Consider the following 27,242-nt stretch of genomic DNA (forward strand, 5'->3'; position numbering starts at 1 on the left):
TGATTCTGATACAGTGAACAGAATGACAGGAAGATGACCATCAGCGCTGAGTTTCCTCCTGTAGCTCCATCACCTGCCTGTCTCACTGCTCTCAGCTAACCACCGTGTCTCACCCTGGGGTCGTTGATGCCAGTGATGCGCTCCTCAGGCCGGTCCAACACAAGGAAGGCTGCCAGGTTGGCAGTATACGAAGCTACGATGATCATAGCAAAACCTGCCCACACCATACCCAGAATCCTCGCTGAGAAACTCCTGGGAGCTCCTGCAGACAGACAGACAGGTCAGAGAGAGACAGACAGGTCAGAGAGAGAGAGACGAGAAGTGTTAGCAGAGTCAGCAAGACTGTAGACAGGAAGTGTCTGACAGAGGACAGGAAGTGTGTGACGGAGGAACACCCACCTTCTCCTATCCCAGAGTTCAGCAGTACTCCCCATGAGAACCACATGGCGGAGGACAGGGTGAGGGCGTCTTCTTCTTCTTCTTCACTGTTCACTTTAAACCTTCCAAACGGGCTGCACACACAACATGTCACATCATTATATATGTACAGAACCGGTCCGATAGTTCTAATCCCAGGTTCTGCTCTTAATCTGAAAAAGACCCTTTTCCTGACTTCTTTACATGAATAATTAAAGGAATATTCCACCAAAGTTCTTGTTTCCTTGCAGCTGTGAACCCTCAGACTAACTCAGCATCCCTCCGTCATCTTCAAACAGCTTTTTAAAAAAGGTCGGTGTTGTGATATTTGTGCAGATTCAGAAACCTGCCAACATCCACGTCAGGAGGCGTGTTTCTCTGACTGTGAACAGGAAGAGAGGAACATTTGGGCCGAGCTGGTCGCGTGAAGCTCCTGGAGCCTGAACAATATCATCAGATCCTGAACATCAGATTTAGAATCTGGTCATATTGTGAACGTGGTTGCGAGCTGCAGACACACTGACGATGTTTCCTCAATCAGCTGATTAGATTCCACCTTCACTGTTTTCATGGCCGCTGAATGAAATGATCTGATAAAACTGTCCGAGAGTGTTTCATCAGAATTGAGCTGGTTCTGATCTGCTGATGTGGATCACCTGTCACCTGTACAGTGACAGATTTGTGGACTTGTTCTGTTCTGGACCACACAAACATGGAACACTTTATAAAACACGACCACCTGCCATAAACTCCTGACAAAACTAAAGTTATTGAGACAAACTTTTGTGCTGTGTAGCGACAGGTGGTGTACATGGTGCTGTGTGATGTCACATGTGGTTACCTGAACCGGTCTAATAGGTAAAGCATCACTGCCACCACGTGGACCGACAGACCGACTAACAGCCACAGTGTGCTCTGGAACGGCTGCATGAACGAATCCAGAGTGCTGCGAGGGATTTCCTAAACACACAAACAACACATCTCATCATTCATCATCCTCATCTTCATCTTCAGCCACTGCTACTGGCTGAGAAGCTGCAGGTGATGGCTGTCGAGACTTCTATTGTCTCCTGGATTACTGACTACCTGACAGGCCACAGTTTGACCACCTTTCATCAGTCTGTGGTGGCCAGTGTACTTTTCTTTGCTGTGGTTTGTTGGGGAAGCAGCATCGGAGCCAGCGACACCAACAGACTCAACAAACTGATCAGGAAGGCTGGCTCTGTGATTGGCTGCAAACAGGACACTCTGGAGGCTGTGGTGGAGAGGAGGACACTGAACAAACTGTTATCCATCATGGATAATCCTCTCCACCCTCTCCACCTCACACTGGTCAGACAGCGGAGCACCTTCTCCGGAAGACTGCTTCAGCTTCTCTGTCGTAGCAACAGATACAGGAAATCTTTCCTGCCACAATCCATCACTTTATACAACACCTCTCTCACCTCTGCCTGACAGAGAACTCTGGTCTCTCTACTGTTCTTACTCAGTTTCCATCATGTTAAAATCTGCACATTCTAGGTTCTTTTGAGTCTATTCATATATTTATATTACCTGTGGTTCTGTTATTGCACATTCACTGGAATAGTTTATTTCTTGTATAGTTATACAGACTATTATTGTTTATAGTATAGATTGCACTGTGTATATACATTGTATATTTCTTGCTTTATGTACAGTGTGTTTTTCTTTGTCTTTCTTTCTTTGTGGACCCACTGTTGCTGTGACAAAATAGTTTCCCAGTCTGGGATCAATAAAGTAATTCTATTCTATTCTATTCTATTCACCATCATGTACAGACTCATCAGCGGAGCTGTAACTTCTACGTGAATCTGGTGGTTCTGGTCCGTCTGGTTCATTGTTACATTCTGCAGCTGTCACGGGTCAGAGATTCCACAATAAAGTGGCATTAAAACACACAACACTTGACTTGTGTGTTGGAGGTAAAAATCCCCCCGGGGTCGCCCTTGAGCCAGGCACTGAGGCAGAACAGTTGGTGTGTGTAGCTGGAGAGCAGCTGCCGTCACACTGAATTTATTCTGTCCTCTGTGATCTGACCCTGGATCAGACTTCGATGGAAACTATCGAGCTGCTCCCATCACTGGCTGTGAACTGGGTCAGCTCCCAGAATATGGATTAGAGAAGGTAGACAGCATGGGTTCAGACAGTGATGGACTCTCTCCTCTGTGTGTTTTAAACCTGCTGGTATGGACCAGTCCTGGTTCAGATGGAGCTGAGCCTGAAGGCAGTCGGTCTACGCTCTGACCGACTGCTGTCAGCAGCTCTGAGTCCAACTGAAAGAATGAGATCACTGATACAAGCGGCTGCTGTGAGTTCCCTCTGAGGCCGTCTGGACTTCAGGCTCTGAAATGAATGAGAGCATCAAGCTAACTGCACGACTTCACTCTGCTGACCTTCTTGACGAGAATGGTGAGCCCCTGGTATTTGAAGGGTTTGGAGAACTCGATGTACTGAGCGCGCTCGTTGTTGATGGTGAGGGGAGCGACGATCATGTCGGCCAGACCTCCCAGCAGCTCCCCCATCATCCCGTTCCACTCCTTCTTGTTACTGTTGTTCACCTGCAGGAGGAGGGAGGAGACAGGAGCTCACACACCTGATATCTGGCATTTCTATCAGGATCAATAGATGAGAGCAGGCAGACGTTACTCGCTTGTCACCAGAGCAACCAGGATGAAAACAAACCCTGTGACAGTGCAGATGCTAGATAGAAAAGACTTCATGAAGAAACACAGTTTATATTTTTGTTACTTCCAACACAATGTGTGCCGATTGTGTCTGTAGGTGAAGTGAATCAGTAAACTACAGTAATTACTGTGAAAAACTAAGACCTGACAAGAGTGTTGGGGCTCGTTACTCAAAAAAGTAATATATTACACATTACACATTACTCTCAAAAATAGTAATGCCTTACATTACATGATTACTCCCTGAAGAAAGTAATTAGTTACATTACTCGTTACATTCATGTTGCTCCACTGTTTCTTAGCAACAAGCTTTGTGTGTGCGTGCTGTCTCTGTTAGCAGCGGTGGAGAGAAGTTTCCAACACGGACAAAGTGTGCATCTGACAGTCAAGTTATTTTCCTTACGTTCAACAAATTCAAAGTAATGTTTGTATCTCCAACCGTCAAAAGTGGCTTTACGCAGCGGGAGGCCTTCAGGCAAGTCGCATGCAGCAGCATGTTCTGCTCGTGTTGTTGACGCTGCCATTGTTATCTCCCCTAGCGCGTGGCGACTAACCAATCGGTGATGGTGAAAGATACCTCGTGCCAAACCCCAACCAATCACCGTTCCATTATTGACGGCTCCTCATAAGTTAAAAACAGACAGGATTCTTATAATAAACTATTACAGGTGATAAACTGAAGAATTGTAGTTGGACTTCATGACGTATCTCCTATAGTTAGCATGCTAACCAGCTAGCCCTGCAAAGCTCAACCGTTACATTTAACTCCCAGTCCTGACTACTAGCTGCACAGCTAACTGAGCTAACTAGCAAACAACAGTTTCTGTTACTGTGGTGATATGCTGCCCTCTTATAATTTTGAGAATGAATTTGACACCTTTAAACTGGCAAAAAAATATATATATACAGTTAATCCATGTTGTGCTAAATCATTTAGACCACCACCAACATTTAAAGATTAAATAACAGAACCCACTTTAGTCATCCAGTGATTCTAATAATCAATAAAAAAATCACATCAAATCTGATATCAAGAGTCAGATCAGATGAGTTCAATGTCACTTCTCTGATGACAGAAACTGTCTGGAGCTTTAACCGAAATTCATTTAGTTTTTTTAATTTTTGTTTGAAGGAGGAAGGACAAAAAAAGATTTACAATAAAGCAACAACAAACCCTCCAACAGTCGAGACGTTCAAATCATCTTCATGAAATGAAGTCGAGTCGCTGCAACACTTTTAGAAGCAGAGTGATTTAATTATGTCAACAAATCTTTGATCACTCGGGGAAATGAAGCAGAATTCAGCTAAAAATAAATCTTTAAAGAGAGACAAGAGAAGGAGGATGAGGAGGAGGAGGAGGAGGAGGAGGAGGAGGAGGGAGCATTAGAAAGCAGACAGAATGGAGGGAATAAAAATTGGGGAGGAGGTGATGGAGGAGGTGACAGGAGAGGTGGTGTTATGTGGAGCTGCCAGGAGAGCAGCAGAGAGAGAGAGAGTAATGACTAAATGTCTCTCGGCCTCGTCAAGGTTAGAGTCAGGGACGGAGCGGTGGTCGCCATGGCAACAAGCCTGGGCGGTGTTCTGGTGTCGACTCAGTGAACGGGTCAGAGAGAGAGAGTCACTGCAACATCATCACAGGACCGGACCTGAACACACTTCCAATGACATCAGCAAAATACAACAAATGTGTGTGTGTGACTGTGATCCGATTGGTTGATGAGGTAATGTGATCCGATTGGTTGATGAGCTAATGTGATCCGATTGGTTGATGAGGTAATGTGATCCGATTGGTTGATGACGTAATGTGATCCGATTGGTTGATGAGGTAATGTGATCCGATTGGTTGATGAGGTAATGTGATCCGATTGGTTGATGAGGTAATGTGATCCGATTGGTTGATGAGGTAATGTGATCCGACTGGTTGATGAGCTAATGTGATCCGATTGGTTGATGAGGTAATGTGATCCGATTGGTTGATGAGGTAATGTGATCCGACTGGTTGATGAGCTAATGTGATCTGATTGGTTGATGAGGTAATGTGATCTGATTGGTTGATGAGGTAATGTGATCCGATTGGTTGATGAGGTAATGTGATCCGATTGGTTGATGAGGTAATGTGATCCGACTGGTTGATGAGCTAATGTGATCCGATTGGTTGATGAGGTAATGTGATCCGATTGGTTGATGAGGTAATGTGATCCGACTGGTTGATGAGCTAATGTGATCTGATTGGTTGATGAGGTAATGTGATCTGATTGGTTGATGAGGTAATGTGATCCGATTGGTTGATGAGCTAATGTGATCTGATTGGTTGATGAGCTAATGTGATCTGATTGGTTGATGAGGTAATGTGATCTGATTGGTTGATGAGCTAATGTGATCTGATTGGTTGATGAGCTAATGTGATCTGATTGGTTGATGAGGTAATGTGATCTGATTGGTTGATGACGTAATGTGATCCGATTGGTTGATGAGGTAATGTGATCCGATTGGTTGATGAGGTAATGTGATCCGATTGGTTGATGAGGTAATGTGATCCGATTGGTTGATGAGGTAATGTGATCCGATTGGTTGATGAGGTAATGTGATCCGATTGGTTGATGAGCTAATGTGATCTGATTGGTTGATGAGGTAATGTGATCTGATGTTTGTCATCTGCCTCAATATGTTGAACACACGTTCCATCAGGTGATGTAATGTCACATTACTTTAGATGACTTTGCTTTATGCTGGTACATCATGTCAAACAAGTTTGCTTTATCATCTTAAATTACAATATGCTACACTGTTTTACCTTACGTTGTGTTACGTCGCGCTGTGTTATGTTACGTTGTGTTACATTAAATTACACACTAGACGAGAGTGACACTGAAAGACAGTGAGCTACAGTGTTGAAGGCTGTCAGTAACGCTGTACAATCAGTCACAAGTACACAACAGTACTACAAACCAAATAATCATTGTGGTTTATGATGAGGTTGGCTGTTTCCTTACAGAAGTGATGCTCTGTGACCAAGCATGTCCACTATTTTAATAAAACAAGCTCTAATGAACACTTCTTCTGTTTAATATCAGTGATTTAATTTTTTTTTTAAAAACAAGTTAACATCGACTCAAACACACACAAATATATACACACAAGAATACTTACTCGCTCCTGTGTTCCAAATTTCCCATCAGCCACCAGGTGAACCTCATAGGTGAAGTTCATGCTCATCGCCAACTTGATGAGCAGGTCGATGCAGAAACCATAGCAACACTGAGGGACAGTGGGCTGACCTGGAGACAGATCATCGTCTATTACCCGTCCACCAAATACACTGAAACTGTACGCTGTGTGTGTGTGTGTGTGTGTGTGTGTGTGTGTGTGTGTGTGTGTGTACCTGGGATGGTCCCGTTGGGTCCAGTACAGATCACCTTCTTGATCAGGACTCCGTTGACTGTGTACTCCTCTTTACACGTCCCGTCAGTCTTTGTTGGCTTCACATAGACAAACGGCTCCTGATGGATCGTCACAATCTGAACACAAACACACACGCATGCACCACGCCGCCACCATCAGTGTGAGAATGAATCACTGTAAGTGGTAAATGTAGCAGTCGGTGTTTGAACACTACCTTCAGTCTCGTCGACATCTGGTATCCAACTGGTTTCTCTGTCTCTCCTCCGGGCCAGATGATCTTCCTCTGAGGGTTCATCACAACCTGCAACACACACACACACACACACACACACACACACACACACACACACACACACACACAGGTTATTATGTTGTTACAGGCAGGTCTCACTGTGATAAGCTGACTGAATGACGACATCAATACTTCATCTGTGCATCAATTGATAAAGAGGCAGGGAGCTAACACACACACACACACACACACACACACACACACACACTTGTATATAGTAATTATTAGTTAGATTGTGTGTTTTCATCTTTGTGTTGAATAAAACGACTTTTGAATCTTCTTGCCGTCTACTTTATATAGTACAGGAGCGAATGTTGCCGAGAACTTCAACGTCCTTCAACCATCACAGCTGTTTTTATGAAACTGATTTAGTAAATCATGTTTTCCCTTCTTAAAAGGTGGTGCCCTGAGGTGATCTGATGTAAATTGGATCATATTATTTATTATAATTAATAATTATCCTTGATCCTATCCTTATTAGATGATCACTAATTAGTATTGATAGCCAAATTTAACCTAAAACTTCCTTTTAATGTTGTGAGTGGTGTTTGTCCAGGTGTGACTGGTGTTTGTCCAGGTGTGACTGGGGTTTGTCCAGGTGTGACTGGGGTTTGTCCAGGTGTGACTGGTGTTTGTCCAGGTGCGACTGGTGTTTGTCCAGGTGTGACTGGGGTTTGTCCAGGTGTGACTGGAGTTTGTCCAGGTGTGAATGGTGTTTGTCAAGGTGTGACTGGAGTTTGTCCAGGTGTGACTGGTGTTTGTCCAGGTGCGACTGGGGTTTATCCAGGTGTGAATGGTGTTTGTCAAGGTGTGACTGGAGTTTGTCCAGGTGTGACTGGTGTTTGTCCAGGTGTGACTGGTGTTTGTCCAGGTGTGAATGGTGTTTATCCAGGTGTGAATGGTGTTTGTCCAGGTGTGACTGGGGTTTGTCCAGGTGTGACTGGAGTTTGTCCAGGTGTGAATGGTGTTTGTCCAGGTGTGAATGGTGTTTGTCCAGGTGTGAATGGTGTTTGTCCAGGTGTGACTGGTGTTTGTCCAGGTGTGAATGGTGTTTGTCAAGGTGTGAATGGTGTTTGTCCAGGTGTGACTGGTGTTTGTCCAGGTGTGACTGGTGTTTGTCCAGGTGTGACTGGAGTTTGTCCAGGTGTGAATGGTGTTTGTCAAGGTGTGACTGGAGTTTGTCCAGGTGTGACTGGTGTTTGTCCAGGTGTGACTGGTGTTTGTCCAGGTGTGACTGGGGTTAGTCCAGGTGTGACTGGAGTTTGTCCATGTGTGACTGGGGTTTGTCCATGTGTGACTGGTGTTTGTCCAGGTGTGACTGGGGTTAGTCCAGGTGTGACTGGAGTTTGTCCATGTGTGACTGGGGTTTGTCCAGGTGTGAATGGGGTTTGTCCAGGTGTGAATGGGGTTTGTCCAGGCGTACTGTACCTGTGATCCATTGAAGACTCCAACCTGGATGAGGCGACCTGGCTTCTGTTGGTAGTTCAGGATGCTGTAGGTAGCGAAACGTCGGTCGCCATCATCGTTGAACTCAATCCGTCCTGTCAGACCGTCGGGGTACTTGGATGACATCAGCACTCTGGAGAACCAATCAGAGAGCAACAGAGTGAAGGAACATTAATATTGCGACTGGATGGTGAATGTGGGTCACAGCGACTGACACTGAGCCTCATCACCCAGTTGAGTCAGATCACATCCAACACTCGAGATCATTTACACATCCTGACCCAGCAGAGCCGCGGCGCCGCTCGCAGGCCGCAGACACACCATGACATGAAGGATGTGAGTTTGCAAACTGCGGAAATGTTTCCTCTAATTGTTGTGGTATAACTGGAGTATTAATGTTCTGTTTTATGAATGAAACTCATCTGTAGAGTCATCTAAAGAAGAAGAAGGCCATTCTCCGGGACTGACTGACATGGTAACGCAACATGTTCTCCAGTCCATAATATCAGCTTCTGTGTTCTATCAGAGCAATCCGTCCTGACCCAGTTGACATCGAACCTCTGAGATACTGACCGTTTAAAGAGCGGTCCAGTCCTCCAGATGTTGGTGTTTCCCACGCAGCCCCGCGGCGGCTCCGTGATGTTCTCCTTCTCAAACAGCTCCTGCAGGGACTGAGCCACGACCCCGACAGCGTCCGAGATGTGCGCCGACTCATTCTTGCCATTGATCAGCTGGAGCCCCAGCAGACCTGCAATACACATAACACACACACACACACACACACACACACACACACACACACACACACACACACAGGAAGTTAAATAGGCTGCAGACTGCCCTCATTCAAGCAGACCTTAATTAAATCTCACACTCTTTAAATTAATTTCACAGACTTAACTAAAGAGTGCTTCAGTGTCATTCGGCACACACACACACACACACACACACACAAACACACACTCAGGGCTTCAGGCTTCAGGTCAGTGTTCAATAATGCCAAACTGCATGCTGGGAGTTCACTCTGAGAATCACAGCCGTTTGTCTCTCAGGACGGAAAAGCCTCCCTGAGACGTTATGAACTGTGTCTGGTGTTTTCCCTCAGCAGAAACTTGTCCCACTGTGGCGAAAAGTGTCCACATCTGGCCCCCAGCTGACAGACAACATCTGGCTAGCGCCATTAGCATTCACCGCAGAGACAATAGCAAACTGCAAGTTTAGTGAACAGTGAGCAAAGAACTGTTCGCGTTCTACACAAAAAAATAAACAGCTCACCAACGTTTCTTACTGAAACTACTGTTCATAGCTAGCTAGCAGTGTTAGCTTTCCCCACATAGATACACATGAGAACAACTTGCCAGAATTTCCTTCCAAAACTACAGTATACAGCTGGCTAATGCTGTTAGCATTCCCTACTGAAACTACTGTACAGCTAACCAACATTTCCTAATAAAATGAACAGCTAGCTAGCTGGCACTGTTAGTATTCCCTAGGTAACTGAGTACAGCTAGCAAAAATGTCCTTGTGAAATTACTAACTAGCACCTTTAACATATATCAAAGCGTTGGGTAGCCTACAGATGGCTTACATTTTCTTTAAAAGTCTCTCAACCTGTTTAAAGACTGTTTGCTTGAGAAAACCACTCATTGTAGATAGCTAATATTTCCAACTGAAGGCTAACCACTGGGAACAGTTAGCTAACATTAGCCAAGAGAAATAGAGAAATACTTATAGCAACATTTTTAGCTTTATGTCAAGATGTGCCTCATATGATTTCAGGGTTTTTACCTGTACCTGGGCTAATCCCACTTTCATTAACACTTAAAGGTTAATAATATTAAAATATTATAATATCATTTCTAATAAGGAGTGCTAACAGCGTTAGCATGCTGTTGTTCAGTTCACTAAAGCACCAGATGCAGAAACGTTTTCCTAATGTGACAAATGTCTGCTGAAGAAAAACAACATCAAAATCCATAATGTCACAGTTCTACTTCATAGGTTTCTTTTTAGGGAATCTGTACAGAGGTGGAGGGTGGACACAATAACAGAACACTTACAATCTAATGCAATCCCACAAAACGTCCCGCAGCACACACTCCCTCTGAAGGTCCTGTCTGGTGACAGTCTGGAGACTCTGTGAGGCTGTAGAGCTTCACCTGCAGGTGTTCATGTTATTCTGTCCAGCCTTCATTATATAATCATTCCTGGAAAAGTCTTTAAAGATTGTGGTCCCACCATTCTCACCTTTAAGTCTGCTGGAACCACAATCCCCCTGGTCACAGTTTTCACCTGCACATTATATTGTCATAGTGACAACACTTCCGAGGATCGACTGTGACCGGAACATGTGAACCTGAACTTCTTTATGTCTTTATTTGATTTGTCTTTTTGTGAAACGGATCACGATCAGAGTTTCTAAAATCGAGCAGGATCGACAAGATGATGGAAGTCTGAGACCTCGTTTTTGTTGTCTGACGAGCAACAGAAGTGAAGATTTAACTTCCTGCTTAGTTCTGCATGAAAATCTTGAATTTAAAATCAAACGTTGTCATCAAAGTGTTGGACAGAAGGAACCTTCAACTTCTACAGAGAAGCTGTATTGTGGCTGAAATATCAACTTCAAGAACTCATATTCATGTTTGTCCTGGTGCTGATTTATAGACACTTTGAGCCTAAAGAAGATGTTGTTAGAGGCCACGTCTGAAGGGTTCATCCTTTGGAGAACACGAGAAAAGGAGGGAGATCAGCTAAGAATCATTTCTCACAATCTCCTTTTGTTTTCAGGACGCTGCTGATGAAATATGATTTATCCTGAAACATTTTCCTTAAAAAGAAACCACAAACTCCTCCAGCAGAGACAAAACAGCTGAGGACTATTTTCAGAGTGCAGTCTGGCTGCGCTTTAAGAGAATGATGGGTAATTTTTTGACACATCTGGCGTTCAGGGGAGAAACAGAGATGTGCAGAATGATCACGCATCATTTTTAAGAGTGCAGCAGCTGATTGGTGAAACAAAACGCCACGGCAACAGAGCGGGGCGCCGATTACCCAGCAGCCAGAGAAACAGCGAGGAAGAGGCATCAATCTACATGATGTCACAAGTGGAACTCTTCACAGTCGCATCACTTTAAATGTTTATAAACAAAAATCGTGTTTATTATTATCATTTTACACACAGAATCAGAAAATCATGTTGTTGTTTATGTGATCTTGTTGTTGTTTATGTGATCTAGCGGTTGTTTACGTGATCTTGTTGTTGTTTACGTTATGTTATGTAATGTTGTTGTGATCTTATTGTTGTTTATGTATTCTGCTGTTGTTTACGTGATGTTGTTGTTATTTACGTAATGTTGTTGTTGTTTACGTGATCTTATTGTTGTTTATGTAATCTTGCTGTTGTTTACGTGATCTTGTTTATAAAACTCTGCACGGCGGCTCGTAATCAACAGATTACTTTACTTTGGAAGTGACTAGACTGAAATGGGACATAGCGGGCCCTCTACATACTTTTGGCCACATACTGCAGCTCGGTCTGGCCGACTGGGTAATCAGCTGATACAAAACCCCCGCCCCCTCCCTGGTGGGGCGAACTCCATGTTGCAGTGGGCGGGGCCTCCATTGGCCAATGGCAAAGGGCAGAGCATCAAGCAGGAGACAGGAAGCAGCGGCGGCATCTTACCAGTGTTTGTTCAGACACACGTCACGGTTACCGCAGCGACACTAGCTGTTTAAAACCCCGCCCCCCACCACCGGCCCACCTCTAACAAAGCTTAACCCCGCCCCCTCCCCCAAGAGCAGCACGTTATTGGCTGTATACTGTGAGAACGGCGGACGGGCGGGCGGGCGGGCAGACGACACACACTATAGAAGATGAAACAAACAAAAGAAGATGTTAGACACATTTAAAGCCACAGAACACAACCGTGGTTATAAACCTTTAAACATGTCAGCCATGTTTAAACATTCAACCAGCTGTTAGAAGAAGAAACTGTGATGACGAGGAGGAAGAGGAGGAGCTCCTTCATCAGAGACACTACCAGAGACACGGACAGAGAGAGAGAGAGACAGACGGAGAGAGAGAGACGGAGAGAGAGAGAGAGAGAGAGAGAGACAGGATGAGAGAAAGACAGGCAGAGAGACAGAGAGCGGCCATGTTTCCATCCAGTCATGTGACAGTAGTGATGAAGACGAGGAGGAGGAGGAGGGTGATGGACAGCTGTGATGATGTCACAGTGAAGTTGACCTTTGACCTTTTGGATATAAAATATCATGACAGGTATTCAGATCAAATCATTCTTTGGATGATAACAATTCATCTAACTGGATCCAGGTTCTGAACTATCACACACTAACCACACAGCACCAACCGGACTGTCAGCACCACTTTAAACTCAACCAGATCATTAGATTTCTGACTTCTCCTTGTTTCATTCTGGAACTTTAGTTTTAACTGTGAACATCAGTGAGATCCGGTTCAGATCCGGTTCTGCTCGGGTGCTTTCAGTGTCTTTGTAGTTTTTACTGAGTGACATCATCTTTCTCCTCCTGATGTCCCAGCACTGGGATCAGAACCCGGCCCACATAAATATAGAAACACAGCTGACAGAAGAGAAACTCTGATCAGCTTCTAGTTTTATTACTTTAACTCTTCAACGACTGATCAGGTTTATCATGACAGCTTGATGGAAGCAGAGCTGAGAGAGGAGGAGGAGGAGGAGGAGGAGAGAAGAGAGGAGGAGGAAGAAGAAGAGAGAGGAGGAGGAGGAGGAGGAGGTGGAGGAGGAGAGAAGAGAGGAGGAGGAAGAAGAAGAGAGAGGAGGAGGAGGAGGAGGAGGAGGAGGAGGAGGAGGAGGAGGAGAGTATAGAGAGCAGGAGAGAGGAGGAGGAAGAAGAGAGAGGAGGAGGAGGAGGAGGAGGAGGAGAGTATAGAGAGCAGGAGAGAGGAGGAGGAAGAAGAGAGAGGAGGAGGAGGAGGAGGAGGAGGAGGAGGAGGAGGAGAGTATAGAGAGCAGGAGAGAGGAGGAGGAAGAAGAGAGAGGAGGAGGAGGAGGAGGAGAGGAAGAGGACGTACCGTCTGGAGCTTCACTCAGAGCTTTGCCCGTCATCTCTCTCTCTCCCACCAGCCAGACGTAACCGGACCCGGTCATGTTGAGTTGACGAGCAGCTCTGTACACGGCAGCAGCTTCATCCTCACTGCAGACACAAACACAGCAGGTCAGCATGTGACATCACCCACCTGACACACCTGACACACCTGAGCATCCACTGGCAGATCCAGCGCCACACAGTAACCTCTGTCTGGAGGAATAAACACATGGAGTCTCATCAGGTTCTGATCCGGAGCCGTTCCCTGATGGCTCAGAGATTACTTTGTAGATCAGCCTGACTGCAGCAGTGATCCGGAGCTGACCTCCAAGTTCTGTTCTGCTGACTGCTGACTGGAGCTGGATGGGAAGTGGACTTTACTTCATGAACATAAGAGGAGGCAGAGAACCAGAACCAGAACCAGAGTCTCACTCAGAGCTTCACCTCGACTCAAACCACGCTGACAGCTGCTGCTTGTGAACGTCACCTCAGGTAATGTTCAGTAAAGTCATCTGTGTGTTTGCTGCTATCAGTGTCATGAGATAGGCCACACTCAGTATACATATCCTGCCACCGGACAGAGTAAGCCTCTATTGTGCTCAGTTCCCAGACCCTCCCACCCAGCACCAGTTCAGGAGGAGGCCCTCACTACACCAGCACTAGTGAATGGTCGGCGTGAGGAGGCATTTCTAGACTCTGGTAGTTTTCAGTCTGCTGTTCTGCCCAGTTTAGTGCTCAGAGAGCTGTGGAGTGAGACTGCACTGTGTTTACATGCACAGTTTAGTCAGATTACAGCCATAGTTCCACTCTACTGCTCAATCAGACAACTGCAATTGTCCGAGTATACATGCAAGTGAGAAAATCGGATTATTGTCCAGAGCATGTCATACCCCGGTACGCTAGGTGGCGCTGTACCCATTTCAACTAGTGGTAACAGAGACACCTCCGGCTGACCTCTTTACGTCACCAGCAACAACAAACTGCCTCGGCATTCCAGAAAAATGGCGTACGAAGAGCGAGACGAAGCTACATCTTTGTACATTTCATATATGGTGTACATGATAATTACACAAACTAGATGCACAATGGAGCTCTTTCCCTCTTTCTTGCGGTGATTTCGGAGGAAAGACGCCGTCCTTCTACTTCCGGCTCACAGTCCCGGGAAAAAAATCTCACGCCTGCGCAGAACGCAAAATCCGATCCGATCTGATGGAACGTATATCATATTCTTTACCAGCATAAAGGCAAGATTGAAGCCTTAGTTTTGCCACAGACACTCAAACAGAAAGTAATAGAGCTAAGGCATTCTATCCCTTGAGCAGGCCACCTAGCTTTCCAAAAATCACTCAGCCATATTGGCAGTAGGTTTGTGTGGCCAGGCATGTACACCAGTGTCAAGGACTTCTGTGCTTCAAGTGAGACATGTCAGCTAACATCACCTAGAGGAGTAGCTCGGGCTCAGCTTCAACCACTACCAGTCATTGATACACCTCAAATCCGTTAAGGCCAGGCAGGTTTCTAACTGTCTTCTCCAGCTATTCTCAAGGGTGGGCATACCTAGAGAGGTCCTCACAGACTGTGGCACAGACTTTCTTTCGAAACTTCTGAGGCAGGTGTATCAGCTGCTAGGAGTAGTAGTAGTAAGGGTATTAAGACCACCCCCAGGTAGAAAGGTTCAATCAGACTCTTAAAAGCACGCTGTGGAGGTTTATCTCCCACACAGGCTCAGACTTGGACCAATGGCTGCCGTACCTGCTCTTTGCCTATCGGGAAGTGCCACAGGCTTCAACAGGTTTCTTGCCTTTTGAACTGCTTTATGGGCATCAGGTTAGGGGGCCTCTTGAGCTCCTGAAGGAGCACTGGGAGAACCCAAGGGCCGAACAGGAGAATGTGGTGGCCTATGTGATGAAGATGAGAGACAGATTGGAGCAGATGACGGCTCTGGCACAGGAACACATGAAGTCTGCACAAGCCAACCAGAAGACCTGGTATGACAAGAAGGCTAGAGACGGAACTTTCCATCTTGACCAGAAGGTGCTGCTGTTACTTCCCACCAGCGACAATAAGCTGTTGGCCAGGTGGCAGGGGCCTTATGAGATCACTAAACACCAGGGTAAGGTCACTTATGAACTCTACATGCATGACAATTAGAAGAAGCATCAGTGTATCCATGTTAACCTGTTGAAGGAGTTTAAGGAGCCTGAAGAGTAGCACCTTTCCACCTGAAGAGGAAGGGCACAAGCAATCATTCCCCACAAATGTCTCTGAGCCTGCTGGGATGGATGTGTCCCATCTTCAACCTGTTCAGCAGAGGGAGATAAAAGCATTGCTGGCTTCAGAGCTGTTCCAAGAGAAACTGGGCTTCACAACCCTGGTCCAGCACAAAGTGCACCTGAAAGCAAATGCTATTCCCTATCGCAAGTCTTACAGAATTCCTGAGAGGTTGTTGCCAAAGCTCAAGAAGGAGATGGACATGATGATGCAGCTGGGCATCAGTGAAATGTCAACCAGCAAGTGGGGCAGTCCCATTGTGCTGGTCCCAAAAAAGGACGAGTAACTAAGGTTCTGCATCGTCTTCAGATACCTGAACACTGTGTCAAGGTTTGAGTCCTATCCAATGCCCCGCATTGACGAGCTGCTGGAGCGAGTGGGGAATGCAACGTTCATTACAGCTATGGACTTGAGCAAAGGGTACTGGCAGCTGGCCCTGGCACCAGAGACAAAGGAGCTGACAGCATTTTCAACACCCTATGGCAAGTTCCAATTCAAGGTGATACCATTCAGTCTCCAGGGGGCACCAGCTACGTTCTAAAGGTTGATGGATCAGGTCTTGAGAGGGGTGCCACAGTTTGCAGCTGCCTACCTGGATGATGTTGTCATCTTCAGCCAGACCTGGAAGGAGCATGGGGCTCACCTCCGGAGGGTCCTCCACCTGATTAAATCAGCTGGACTGACCATCAATCCTGGCAAATGTGTTTTTGCATGCCAACAGGTGGAGTACCTGGGCCATGTGGTAGGGCAGGGGGTGGTCAAGCCTTGAGTGAGGAAGGTGGGTGCCATCCACTCATATCCTGTTCCGACCACTAAGAAGAGAGTGCATGCCTTCCTTGGACTGGTTGGGTGGTATAGGAAACTTATTCCCAACTTTGCTGACAGGGCAGCCATACTCACGGACCACACAAAGGCCTCCGCCCATAACAGAGTGAAATGGACGGACGACTGTGACCAAGCATTTGAAGACCTTAAGAGGGCCATCACCAGTGAGTCTGTTCTCCACAACCCAGACTTCTCACAGCCGTTCACGCTTCAGACAGACACTTCTGGAGACGGCCCCTGGGGCAGTGCCTTCTTCAGGACATACGTGGAGAGAGACATCCTGTCCTGTTTCTGAGCCGCAAGCTCCTGGACCGGGAGACCAGGTATTTGACCGTGGAGAAGGAGTGTTTAGCCGTGAAGTGGGCTGTGGAGTCGCTGAGATACTACTTGCTGGGTCGTCACTCCATCCTTGAGATGGATCACTGGGCTCTGCAATGGCTGAATCGGATGAAGGACTCCAACACCTGTCTCACTGCATGGTACCTGTCCTTCCACCCCTACGAGTTCACAGTCCGGTACCGAGCAGGGAAAGACAACCTTGTGGCAGACTGTCTCTCCAGAGTACATGAGAGTTGAGGTTGTACTGAGGGGGGAAGGAAATGTGACGACAGACTGCCGTTACGTCAGCAATAACTCTGCTGACGGGTCTCGGATTAAGCCAAGACGTGTGTATATGCAAGTATGTGGGTTCATAGGTAAAATGAGATGCACACACAGCTAATGTTAAATTGTTTATTGACATAATGCTGGCGGGATCAGCTGGCCATCAAGATTCACCTGGGAGAAGAGAAAGGCAGTGATTAGCGGGGATTAGGTGGGAAGGCGTAAGATCTGTTAGGTGAACAGATGGTGGATGATTGTGTGAAGCATAAAACTTACCTCTGCCACTTTGCTTCCTCCCAGGGCGTGTCCAGACAAAGGAGCCCCCCGGGGGTGTGGGCACCTTTTATTAGTTCCGCTTGGTTGAGCGGGAGGAACCAAGAGGGGAGTAGGTAGAGGGGAGTTAAATTGATGGGTTTTAAATGTAAATATATGAAAATTATTATGATTATTTATCTAGGTGATTTTTGTGGGTTTGTATTGATTGTATTTATATTTGGTATGGATGTTTAAGTAAATAGTTGTTTATTTATTGTATGTTTAGGTTGGTGGGGAAAAGGTAATGGTACGTGCCAATTAGGGAAAGGAGGTGCTGGGGTATTTGAGCGGTCATTTGGAGGAAGATGTGGTTGAGTGTGGATGTCGGTAAACCTGACGTGCTTAATATAAAATAAAACAAAATTTCACGGACTGAACATCATCTGTTTGGGTCTCCTCATTCTGGTCACCTGGACTGCTCGGGCAACCTGGCAGACCGATACACATCGAGTGGAACCAGAGGAAACACCTGTGTGTGACTCAGACAGATGTTCTAAAGTTCTCCTCTCTCCTGAAGTCACAGCAACACCTTCATGATGTGAGAACACAGCTGAACTTCACGAAGAACAACGGTCGAACTGGACAGATCAACTCCTGAATGTGGCACCTGGTCCGTTTCTAACTCAGAACAACCATCTCACAACAGAACTATCGCTACCACTCAGATGGACCTGGTAGAAATCCAGCAGCCAGTGCAATCACATCTACACAGATATATGATCCAGAACTTAATGGTGGTACACACCTGGCAGACAGGATGATGACCCGGGCCTCCAGGTCTTTGGCCTCCAGCAGCAGCGACGTCAGGTTGGTATCCGGGCTGAACAGCAGAACCTTCTCCGCCTGGACGACCAAGGCCCGGTGCCACGGGTCACAATGAAGGATATTGACACAGACGGCAGAACAGAACACCACAGGACACATCATAGGACACGAGTCATGAGCTGTGAACCGTCAGTCGCCTCCCCTCCACCCACACACCTCCACCCCCACACACCTCCATCCCCCCACCCACACACCTCCACCCCCACCCACACACCTCAGCCCCAGCCTCGACCATGCGCCCTCTCACCCATGCTACCAAGGGAGGAGGGGGGCGGGGCCAAAAATGGACACAAAAAGTGTTCAAGATTTGCTGAACTGAAGAAAAACTCAAAGTCGAAGCTCTAAAGAAGGAGGTGGTGTTACATGCAAACTGAGGCGCGGTCAAGACTTCAACCAACCAATCAGGGACGTGCATGTTAGAGAGCGCTGATGCAACCGCAAATTAAAAAAAGATTCGAGTGGAGAGGAGGAAGAGGAGGAGGAGGAGGGAGAGGAAGAGGAAGAGGAAGAGGAAGAGGAAGAGGAGAACGTGGTTCATATCCCAACAGAAAACAGAAAAGGAGGTTTGATGTTGCAGAGGATCCTGGGTGGTGCTCCTCCGCCTGCAGACTGAGCCAAGCCTCCGCCTGGCTGCATGCAACCCTTCACATGGAGGAGACTCAGGGGGAAGAGGAAGAGGAGGAGGGGAGGAGGAGGAGGGGAGGAAGAGGAAGGGCGTCTCTCCTGTGAAGGTGAACCCATTCTCATGAAAACTCAAAAGGCAGAAGGAGACAGTGGAGAGAGACGAGCCACCAGGATAACAGTCTATCTCTGGAGCCGGCTGGTTCTGGGTGGGCGGGGCTGACTGTGGTTGGCTACTACCGGGCGAGCTCATTGGTTGGGCGGCGTGCATCATTTGACCATGCAAGTTTATACCTTAGGTGTTCTCCTGAAGTCAAAGTTCTGTTGGTCGAGGTTTTCATAGTTCCTGTTTTTAGTCTGATGATAATGTCACAGAGAAAATATGCAGACACAGAAGATTATAGACAGTCAGAGCATCAACACGGTTCTTCAGTCAGGACGCTGGAGGACAAAGACACGTCTCAGCTGTCTGTCCTCCTGTCTGTCTGTCTGTCCTCCTGTCTCTCTGTCTGTCTGTCAGAAACCACATTTTTTCTCTAACGTTGGACGTCGATGATGAAACTGAACGTCAGGTTACAAACAGACATTGTCCTGACGCCTGCCTACGTCCTCTCACAGGTGAGGTGTCTCCACTGGAATCACTTAAACGGAACATTGAGCGACATTTTAAGAAATAAAAAACTTCCTCAGGGATTACTTTCAATAATAATTACTATGACTACCACCTGTAAGCCACTGAGATACAGAAACGTTCCATCTGTAGAGCCTGAACACCTGGTGACTCCAATCAGCCGTGTCTCAAAATCACATACTGAAAAAATCCAAAGCAGAAAGACAACGTTTATCTGACGAACTCGACTTACAACATTAACTGAAGACGATCCCGATGAGTCGCCCACAGGCAGATGCAGATGAGAGCAGCTGGCAGATGACTTCACACAGAGCGCCACTGTCTCACTGACGGTGACCTCACAGTTATATTTAGTCTGAGGTGACTGAACACCTCCAACCTGCTGACAGCAAGCCGCTTTATTTTTAGAGTGGATGAAAACAAAGAACCAAACAATCTGTTTGAAAAGGATTAAGGAAACCTCGTTAGCCTCGTTAGCACAAACACTTCAGACTGATTCAGAATCAACAATAGAGTTGAAGGTCTTTGTTCTGCAGACGGAGCGTTAACTCTGACAAGTGGATTCAGTTTCATTCATCATCACGATTCTGCAAAATCACTGAAACACAGCAGGAATATTCTCATCTGTAGAATCAGTTCAACACCCGAAGACACCAGTCAGTTCATATATTCCCTGCTAACAAGTTAGCTTAACATCAGTCTGTTAGTACCATATCATGAGTTGGGAGCTGTTAGCTTTAGCTCCAGTATTTAAACATCATATCATGAGCTAGGAGGTGTTAGCTTTAGCTCCAGTCTGTAAGCATCATATCATGAGCTAGGAGCTGTTAGCTTTAGCTCCAGTATTTAAACATCATATCATGAGCTAGGAGCTGTTAGCTTTAGCTCCAATCTGTAAGCATCATATCATGATCTAGGAGCTGTTAGCTTTAGCTCCAGTCTGTAAGCATCATATCATGAGCTAGGAGCTGTTAGCTTTAGCTCCAGTCTGTAAGCATCATATCATGAGCTAGGAGCTGTTAGCTTTAGCTCCAGTCTGTAAGCATCATATCATGATCTAGGAGCTGTTAGCTTTAGCTCCAGTCTGTAAGCATCATATCATGATCTAGGAGCTGTTAGCTTTAGCTCCAGTCTGTAAGCATCATATCATGAGCTAGGAGCTGTTAGCTTTAGCTCCAGTCTGTAAGCATCACATCATGATCTAGGAGCTGTTAGCTTTAGCTCCAGTCTGTAAGCATCACATCATGATCTAGGAGCTGTTAGCTTTAGCTCCAGTCTGTAAGCATCATATCATGATCTAGGAGCTGTTAGCTTGAGTTCAGACACATCTGTGTAATGTTACACCCTCATTCTCCTGCAGAGGCTCTCCTGTGGAACTTCTTCAGATCGAAATGTCTCTATAAAACAAACGTCAGCTGGTAACCATGGCGACTGGTGTCACGAACCTGCCTGAGTTTCAGTAAAGTTTGATTTGATTGGAGCACTGAGGTGAGTGGTGACTTCGCTCTACAGAAACTTCCTGTGATGTTAAGCCGGCGTGGCAGCGGAGCGTCCCATTAGTCCTCCACTCAATCCGCTCCAAATGTTAATCTCATTAAATTTACATCCTGATGCAGAGTCCCTGAACAAACACACTCACTGCTGTGAAACAGACGCATACAGCTCTTTATAAAGCTTCAGTCTTCCTCTCTGATCCAACTTGTTTATGTGTCCACGTTACAAAGTCTGTGACTGGATGGTTTGGATGATGACGACAGCTAAGCTAATTGTCCTGTCAGCTAGCTCACTACGCTAAGCTAAGGAGCTAACAAAATAATGTGCAACAGCAAAGAAAATGTCTGAAAAAGTAAAGAGAAAACAGAGAGAAGCTTGACACAGCTGCTACTAGCTAGCAGTAATGCAGCTGGCTGGCATGTTAGCTATTAGCTTGACAGCTGCAGTATTGCAACAACTAGCCCAACTAACTGTGAGTCGTCACTACGTCACGTCTGTGTGGTCGACCACAATATGTAGATGTGACACAGGCCTGTCATGACGAATCAGCACTGATGAAGACTGATGCATAAGGACCCTGACCCTACCCTGACCCTGACCCTGACCCCTGACCCCTGACCCTGACCCCTGACCCTGACCCTGACCCTGACCCCTGACCCCTGACCCTGACCCCTGACCCCTGACCCTGACCCTGACCTACTGTCTCCCTACTCTCAGCGATTCAGCCTGCTGTTATATTCATCATTTTTTCATTGTGAATCAGACGGATATTTAATTCAGACACAACGCTGTGCATCTGTTCATGTGCTGTAATATTCATGGTCCTCCTCCAACATTCATCGTTCGCTGTGGCTCCAACAGGAAGTCACATTTGAACTTTTCTGAACTGTAACTTGTCTCTAGACTCACTGAGCCTCCTGAACCGGCCTCGTGGTTAAAAGTTGCTCTATAAGTAAACTCTGAGAAACAAATTTTCGTCTTTGAGACGAAACTTAAAGGGATATTCCGGTGTAAGTTTAATCCATGGTCTAAATCACCGTGAAACTGTGTTAGACTCCCTCTCGAGAGATCAAGTTAGCAGACCGCTAATTTACAGAGTTTTATCAACCTCAGAAACGACCGCACGACAACAATACACTGCAGTAAATGGATCCAAATATAAAACCGCCATCAAAAAGCCACAAATAATGCTCAGAACAGCACCAAACTTCAGCAGCATTAGAAACAGGGTCCCAGCACATATTTCCAGGCATCAAACATCTGACATCATTACCGAGTGCAGTAGAGTCCCGCAGCTCAATGATGATCATTACTGCGGGACTCTACTGCACTCGGTAATCCACTCACAGGGCTTCCCCACAACAAGGAAGGCTTCTCAGGTGGTGAGATCTGTTTATCTATTCCGACAAATCCGGCAACTATATCAAATGTTTGATGCCTGGAAATATGTGCTGGGACCCTGTTTCTAATGTTGCTGAAGTTTGGTGCTGTGCTGAGCATTATTTGTTGCTTTTTGATGGCGGTTTTATATTTGGACCCATCTACTGCAGTGTATTGTTGTCGTGCGGTCGTTTCTGAGGTTGATAAAACTACGTTAGCTCGCGGTCTGCTAACTTGATCTCTGGAGAGGGAGTCTAACACAGTTTCACGGTGTGTTAGACCATGGATTAAATTTACACCGGAATATCCCTTTAAGAAACTTAAGAACATGAGGATGAAGGAGAACGTGGTTTCACAGGAGTGAAAGTGTCTGTCTGTCTGTCTGTCTGTCAGGTCGACAGCTGAGATGTGTTTGCACGACTCCGAGCTCCGTCAGTGTCGAGGTGATGAGAAACCAAACGACAGACAGAGGTGAAGAACGGAAAGTTGACATGGACGACAGACAGAGAGACGGACGGAGAGACAGAGAGAGAAATAAAAGCAAGTGATGGAGGAGAAGCAGCTTTAAAGCGTCTGACAGAAAGAAGATAAAAGCCATGAGGAAGATGGAGGAACAGAGAGCAGTTTCAGTTCTACAAACATGCTGCTTCTGCCGAAGAAGAAGAAGAGGAAGAGGAAGAAGAGGAAGAAGAAGAAGAAAAGGGAGAAGAGAACGAAGAAGGAGAAGAAGAAGAAGGAGAAGAAGGAGGAGGAGGTGATCATAGAAGTCAAACTGCAGTCTGAATGATGACAACACACACCTGGATTAGAGCGAAGCATCACGCAGGTTGTTACATAAACACACATGTTGTGTGTGTGTGTGTGTGTGTGTGTGTGTGTGTGTGTGTGTGTGTGCGTGTGTGTGTGTGTCTCACCTTGGTCTCTCTCTCCTCCAGCAGCGTCTCCAGTCTCTTCTGGGCGGCTCGTCCTTCGTGGTCGTCGCTGACGATCAGGATGATGTGGTTCCACCTGAACTCTCTCATCAAGTCGAACCAGACGTGAGCCTGGTGCGAGTACGGAGGCACCGTCCTCAGGAACGACAGGTGGATGCTCTGAGCGGCAGAGAGGAGGACGGAGAGTTAACAGGGTTTTGTTCTATGCTAAAATTGCATTTCTTGTTTTTTATGCTAACGTTACAGTTTGGTTTGCTTAATGCTAATGCTAGTGTGTGGAGTTTCTGCCAGTTGATGTTTTTGAGATGCTCACTGATTTCTCACCATCTGTCGTGCTAACTTTATCACTGCTAATAGCTTCTGTCTCTCATTGGAATATGTGTGATGCTAGCTGTTAGCCAGAGCTGACAGACATCAGTGTTGTTTTTATCTGCTGCTGACTGTACAAACCAGACAAACTGTGTCTGCTGTTGATCCGTGTGTGTGAAGGATCACGGTAATGTCCCGACACTGAAATAAAACAGTGTCCCTCTGAGCTGGTCCAGTTGGTTCTGCTGCCATGTTGTAAACAGGTTAGACACAGATGATGATCACACTCAAACTGAAACAGGTGGTAAACAGCAGTCATGTCGCTGTAGTCTAACACGTCTCTGAGGACAGACAGGAGATGTTGTTCTGTTCTGTGAACTGTCCCTTTAACTGTTAACATCCCCTCTGCTGCCCAGCACAGTGGCAGGATGTGAGCGACCGGCACTCTGCCTTCACCTGAACCCCGACAGATAAAACGTGAATCTTTCATCATGTCTTTTAATCCTCTAAAACACGGAGCATCGTTCACTGGGAGCGCCGGATGTTCTGGGTGGATGACGGATGAATTATTTCATCAATATTGTAACGCAGAGAGATTCTGAGTGGTTCCAGCTCAACCTGAGAGTCCCTAAACTGGACCAACGTGACTAAATATTCTGCAACCTGCACTTAACAGAGCCTGAAGACAACACAGGACCAGGACACACATGACTGGGTTACAACAGCAGCTGGACCCGGGTCACATGACACTACAGTTCAGTCAGTAACACAGTCTGAGACAGAGACCTGTTACTCTGTACTCATTTAGTCCACCATTAAATCTCATGTTCACATCAGATCAACAACACGTCCGAGAGACGTCTCAGTACTGTCTGACTTCCTGTCTGAGGCTCATTGGTTCCTATTGCCTGGAGATGAAGCCCAGCGGAACACCACGATGAAGAAACAGTGAGGATGAGCATGAAGCCTGAAAACAGACTTTTATGTTATAGGTTTTAAATCTGTGAGCTGCTGCAGGTGTAGCTGCAGGTGTAGCTGCAGGTGTAGCTGCAGGAGGGTCAGGTTACCTTGTCAGAGTAGATGGACATGCGCGTCGTCAGACCGACCACAGGGATTCTGTAGAAGCCGGCGGTGTAGGAGACAGGTGTCGGAGTCAGATGGTCGTTAGACTGAGGAGGGTGACTGACCAGGATCGCATACACCTGCAGAGAGAAGAAGAAGAAGAAGAAGAAGAAGAAGAAGAAGAAGAGGAAGAAGAAGAAGAAGAGGGAGAAGAAACATTAACAGGTCCCTGAGTATTTCTATCGTCTGTTTTTACTCCACTACATTTATCTGATGATGATAGTTACTAGTTACTTTACAGATTACATGCTGCATCATTTTCTCATCAATCAGATAAAAACTGTGATGTGACCATCACTTTCATTAACACATGTAAATATATGGATCAGTTATCTAACTACAGTCTGATGATGAAGAGCTGTTACTAGTAGTGGAGTATTGTGTGTGTGTGTGTGTGTGTGTGTGTGTGTGTGTGCGTGTGTGTGTGTGTGTGTGTGTGTGTGTGTGTGTGTGTGTGTGTGTGTGTGCGTGCGTGCGTGCGTGTGTGTGTGTGTAATCTCGGGGAGGATTACATCTGTGTTTCTGCAGAGGGAGGATGTTAATCTGACTCCCCCTCCTCTTCCTCCTCTGTCTGTCACGTCGACGCCATGTTGGCCTCATTTCTTCCTCAGAGGAAACGTGTTGCTGAGGATTTTGAATCTTTTCTCTGCTTGTTTTTCTGTTTCTCTTCATTTATGACATTGTTTCATTTACATGAACAGATTTTTATGTTTAGTCTCCTGTTCACCTCAGAACTTCATCCAGATCAGGTTTTATTTTCTGGTTGAACTCAACAGCTCTCAGTAATGTTTCCAAAATAAAAGACTGCAGGAGCAGGTGAGCCTTTTATGTGAAAGTAACAGGATGTGACTGATGGTCTCTTCTGTATGTTCATGTGTTATATGATCATTGACAGAAGAGGAAACAAAGACGTCTGAGACAAACTGAGCTCAGTCAGACGAGCAGCCTCTCTCCAGTCACCAAACCTTTCATGTGTCAGATTCAAAGAGATGTTTATTATCATTTTCTGCTTCATGATGAACTGATGAACCACACAAACACTGGCTGCACCTGATTGGACGAACACCACTCCTGATGTTGCTGCAGCAACATGGAAGCTGTCTGATATCACAGATCAGGAAACGCCTCTGAGATGCTTCAGAAGAGAAACAAGCCTGAGCTGCAGAATCATTTCAACTCAACCATGTCCAGGTTCGAGTTTCCAGAGGCGTCATGAGGCACCAGAAACCCGTCTGATTTACACAGAAAGGCCAGAGTTCAACTTCATGTAAATGTGGAGCGTCTCCGTCTCTCCAAACACAAAACACGCTGCGACCAGAATGCATTGCTTCATACACTGACACAGAACAGGAGGCGAGAGGCGACAGATCAACTCCGTAGCTACACTGTGAACTGTTAAGTCACTGTTGTTGTTGTTGTTGTTGTTGTTGTTGTTTGGACTTTTGGATTCAGAATTCTTGTATTTTAGCTTTATTTGAATAAAGATCACGTGTTGTTGTCCCACTTACAGGCGTCGACCATCAGGGTCCTCATTATGTTGCTGACTGTGACAGAAGTTTGAAAAGTGCCACACAAATAAAACTGCATTCAACATTGAGCGCGATCCGAAAATGTCGGATATGTAATCAATCAACATTTCCACATCTGATACGACCGATACTAAAGGATTCAGATAACAAACATGTGAAGCACTCTGCAGCACGAAATCACAACATCCTGAAAACTCTCAGTTTTGATAAACTGTGAACAAACAGAATGAAGATGTGACAGATACAACATGTCAGGTGACAGGACAGCTCACCTGGTTGGAGATGAGGTCCTCGCAGACCGACAGAGCCATCTGGATGGCGTTGGGTTTGTGTGTGACTGAGATGGCGTTCATCTTGAACTTGTCTTTCCCGTACAGGTTGTTGGCCTGCGTCACCGCCTCCTTGAACACCTGTTCATAGCGCTTCTGACTCAGCACGGCACCAATGTTCACCACCCGAGGCTCGCAGCCGCCGCGAGCCACCGAGCACAGCTGCAGGACGGTGAGCAGCAGCACGCCACGGAGCTCCACTGAGGAGGAGGAGGAGGAGAGGGAGGTCAAAATGCAGTCATGGGTTATGATACCAGCTCTGTGAGGCTGCTTAAGGTTAACATCAGGATGCTAACATCAGGATGCTAACATCAGGATGCTAATATGCTGATGTTTAGCAGGGATAGTAACCATTAGCTTTATAAAAGGGAACACAAAAGGACACAAAAATAGAAAACAGCTGTGAATAGACTGAACCTCTGTTTAATAACCGGACGTGTGCCAGTGATCAGCACGTCATCAACACAAACAAGGAAAATGTTTAAAAAGTTTGAACAGCTACTCTGGTGAAATTCTGCCCCCTAGAGTTCAACAGGTGGCTAATTCTTACATTAGTCTTCTCGGAGGAATTCCCCACTGGTCAAATGGAAAGAAAGGAATTGTTATGGTCTAGGTTTTTTTTGCTTCTCTGCTTTCCCCCTCCCCTTGTTTTCTGTTTCAGGTTGTGGCAGGAGGCATGGCTGGTCTCCCAGACTTAGATGAGACA

At 46.2% G+C, this 27,242-nt stretch overlaps 1 protein-coding gene and 1 long non-coding RNA gene across 2 annotated transcripts in view; both read right to left on the reverse strand.

The window, feature by feature from the left end:
- grin1b (glutamate receptor, ionotropic, N-methyl D-aspartate 1b) overlaps positions 1–27,242 on the reverse strand; it is a 55,911-nt gene that overhangs the window by 22,017 nt on the left and 6,652 nt on the right. The window contains 15 exon segments of the mRNA XM_030417934.1: positions 114–262; positions 400–512; positions 1,259–1,377; positions 2,832–2,996; positions 6,273–6,400; positions 6,505–6,640; positions 6,739–6,825; positions 8,245–8,395; positions 8,836–9,010; positions 13,337–13,458; positions 18,110–18,207; positions 19,105–19,167; positions 23,230–23,406; positions 24,624–24,758; positions 26,480–26,736. Coding sequence (XP_030273794.1) covers positions 114–262; positions 400–512; positions 1,259–1,377; positions 2,832–2,996; positions 6,273–6,400; positions 6,505–6,640; positions 6,739–6,825; positions 8,245–8,395; positions 8,836–9,010; positions 13,337–13,458; positions 18,110–18,207; positions 19,105–19,167; positions 23,230–23,406; positions 24,624–24,758; positions 26,480–26,736 — 2,075 coding nt within the window.
- Positions 17,165–18,103, reverse strand: LOC115582153 (uncharacterized). Its single transcript, XR_003984146.1, has 2 exons — positions 17,326–18,103; positions 17,165–17,223 (listed from the first exon to the last, which is right to left on the reverse strand). It is a non-coding gene; the product is annotated as an uncharacterized LOC115582153 (long non-coding RNA).

Source organism: Sparus aurata, chromosome 5 (assembly GCF_900880675.1).
Source record: "Sparus aurata chromosome 5, fSpaAur1.1, whole genome shotgun sequence".
NCBI lineage: Eukaryota > Metazoa > Chordata > Actinopteri > Spariformes > Sparidae > Sparus > Sparus aurata.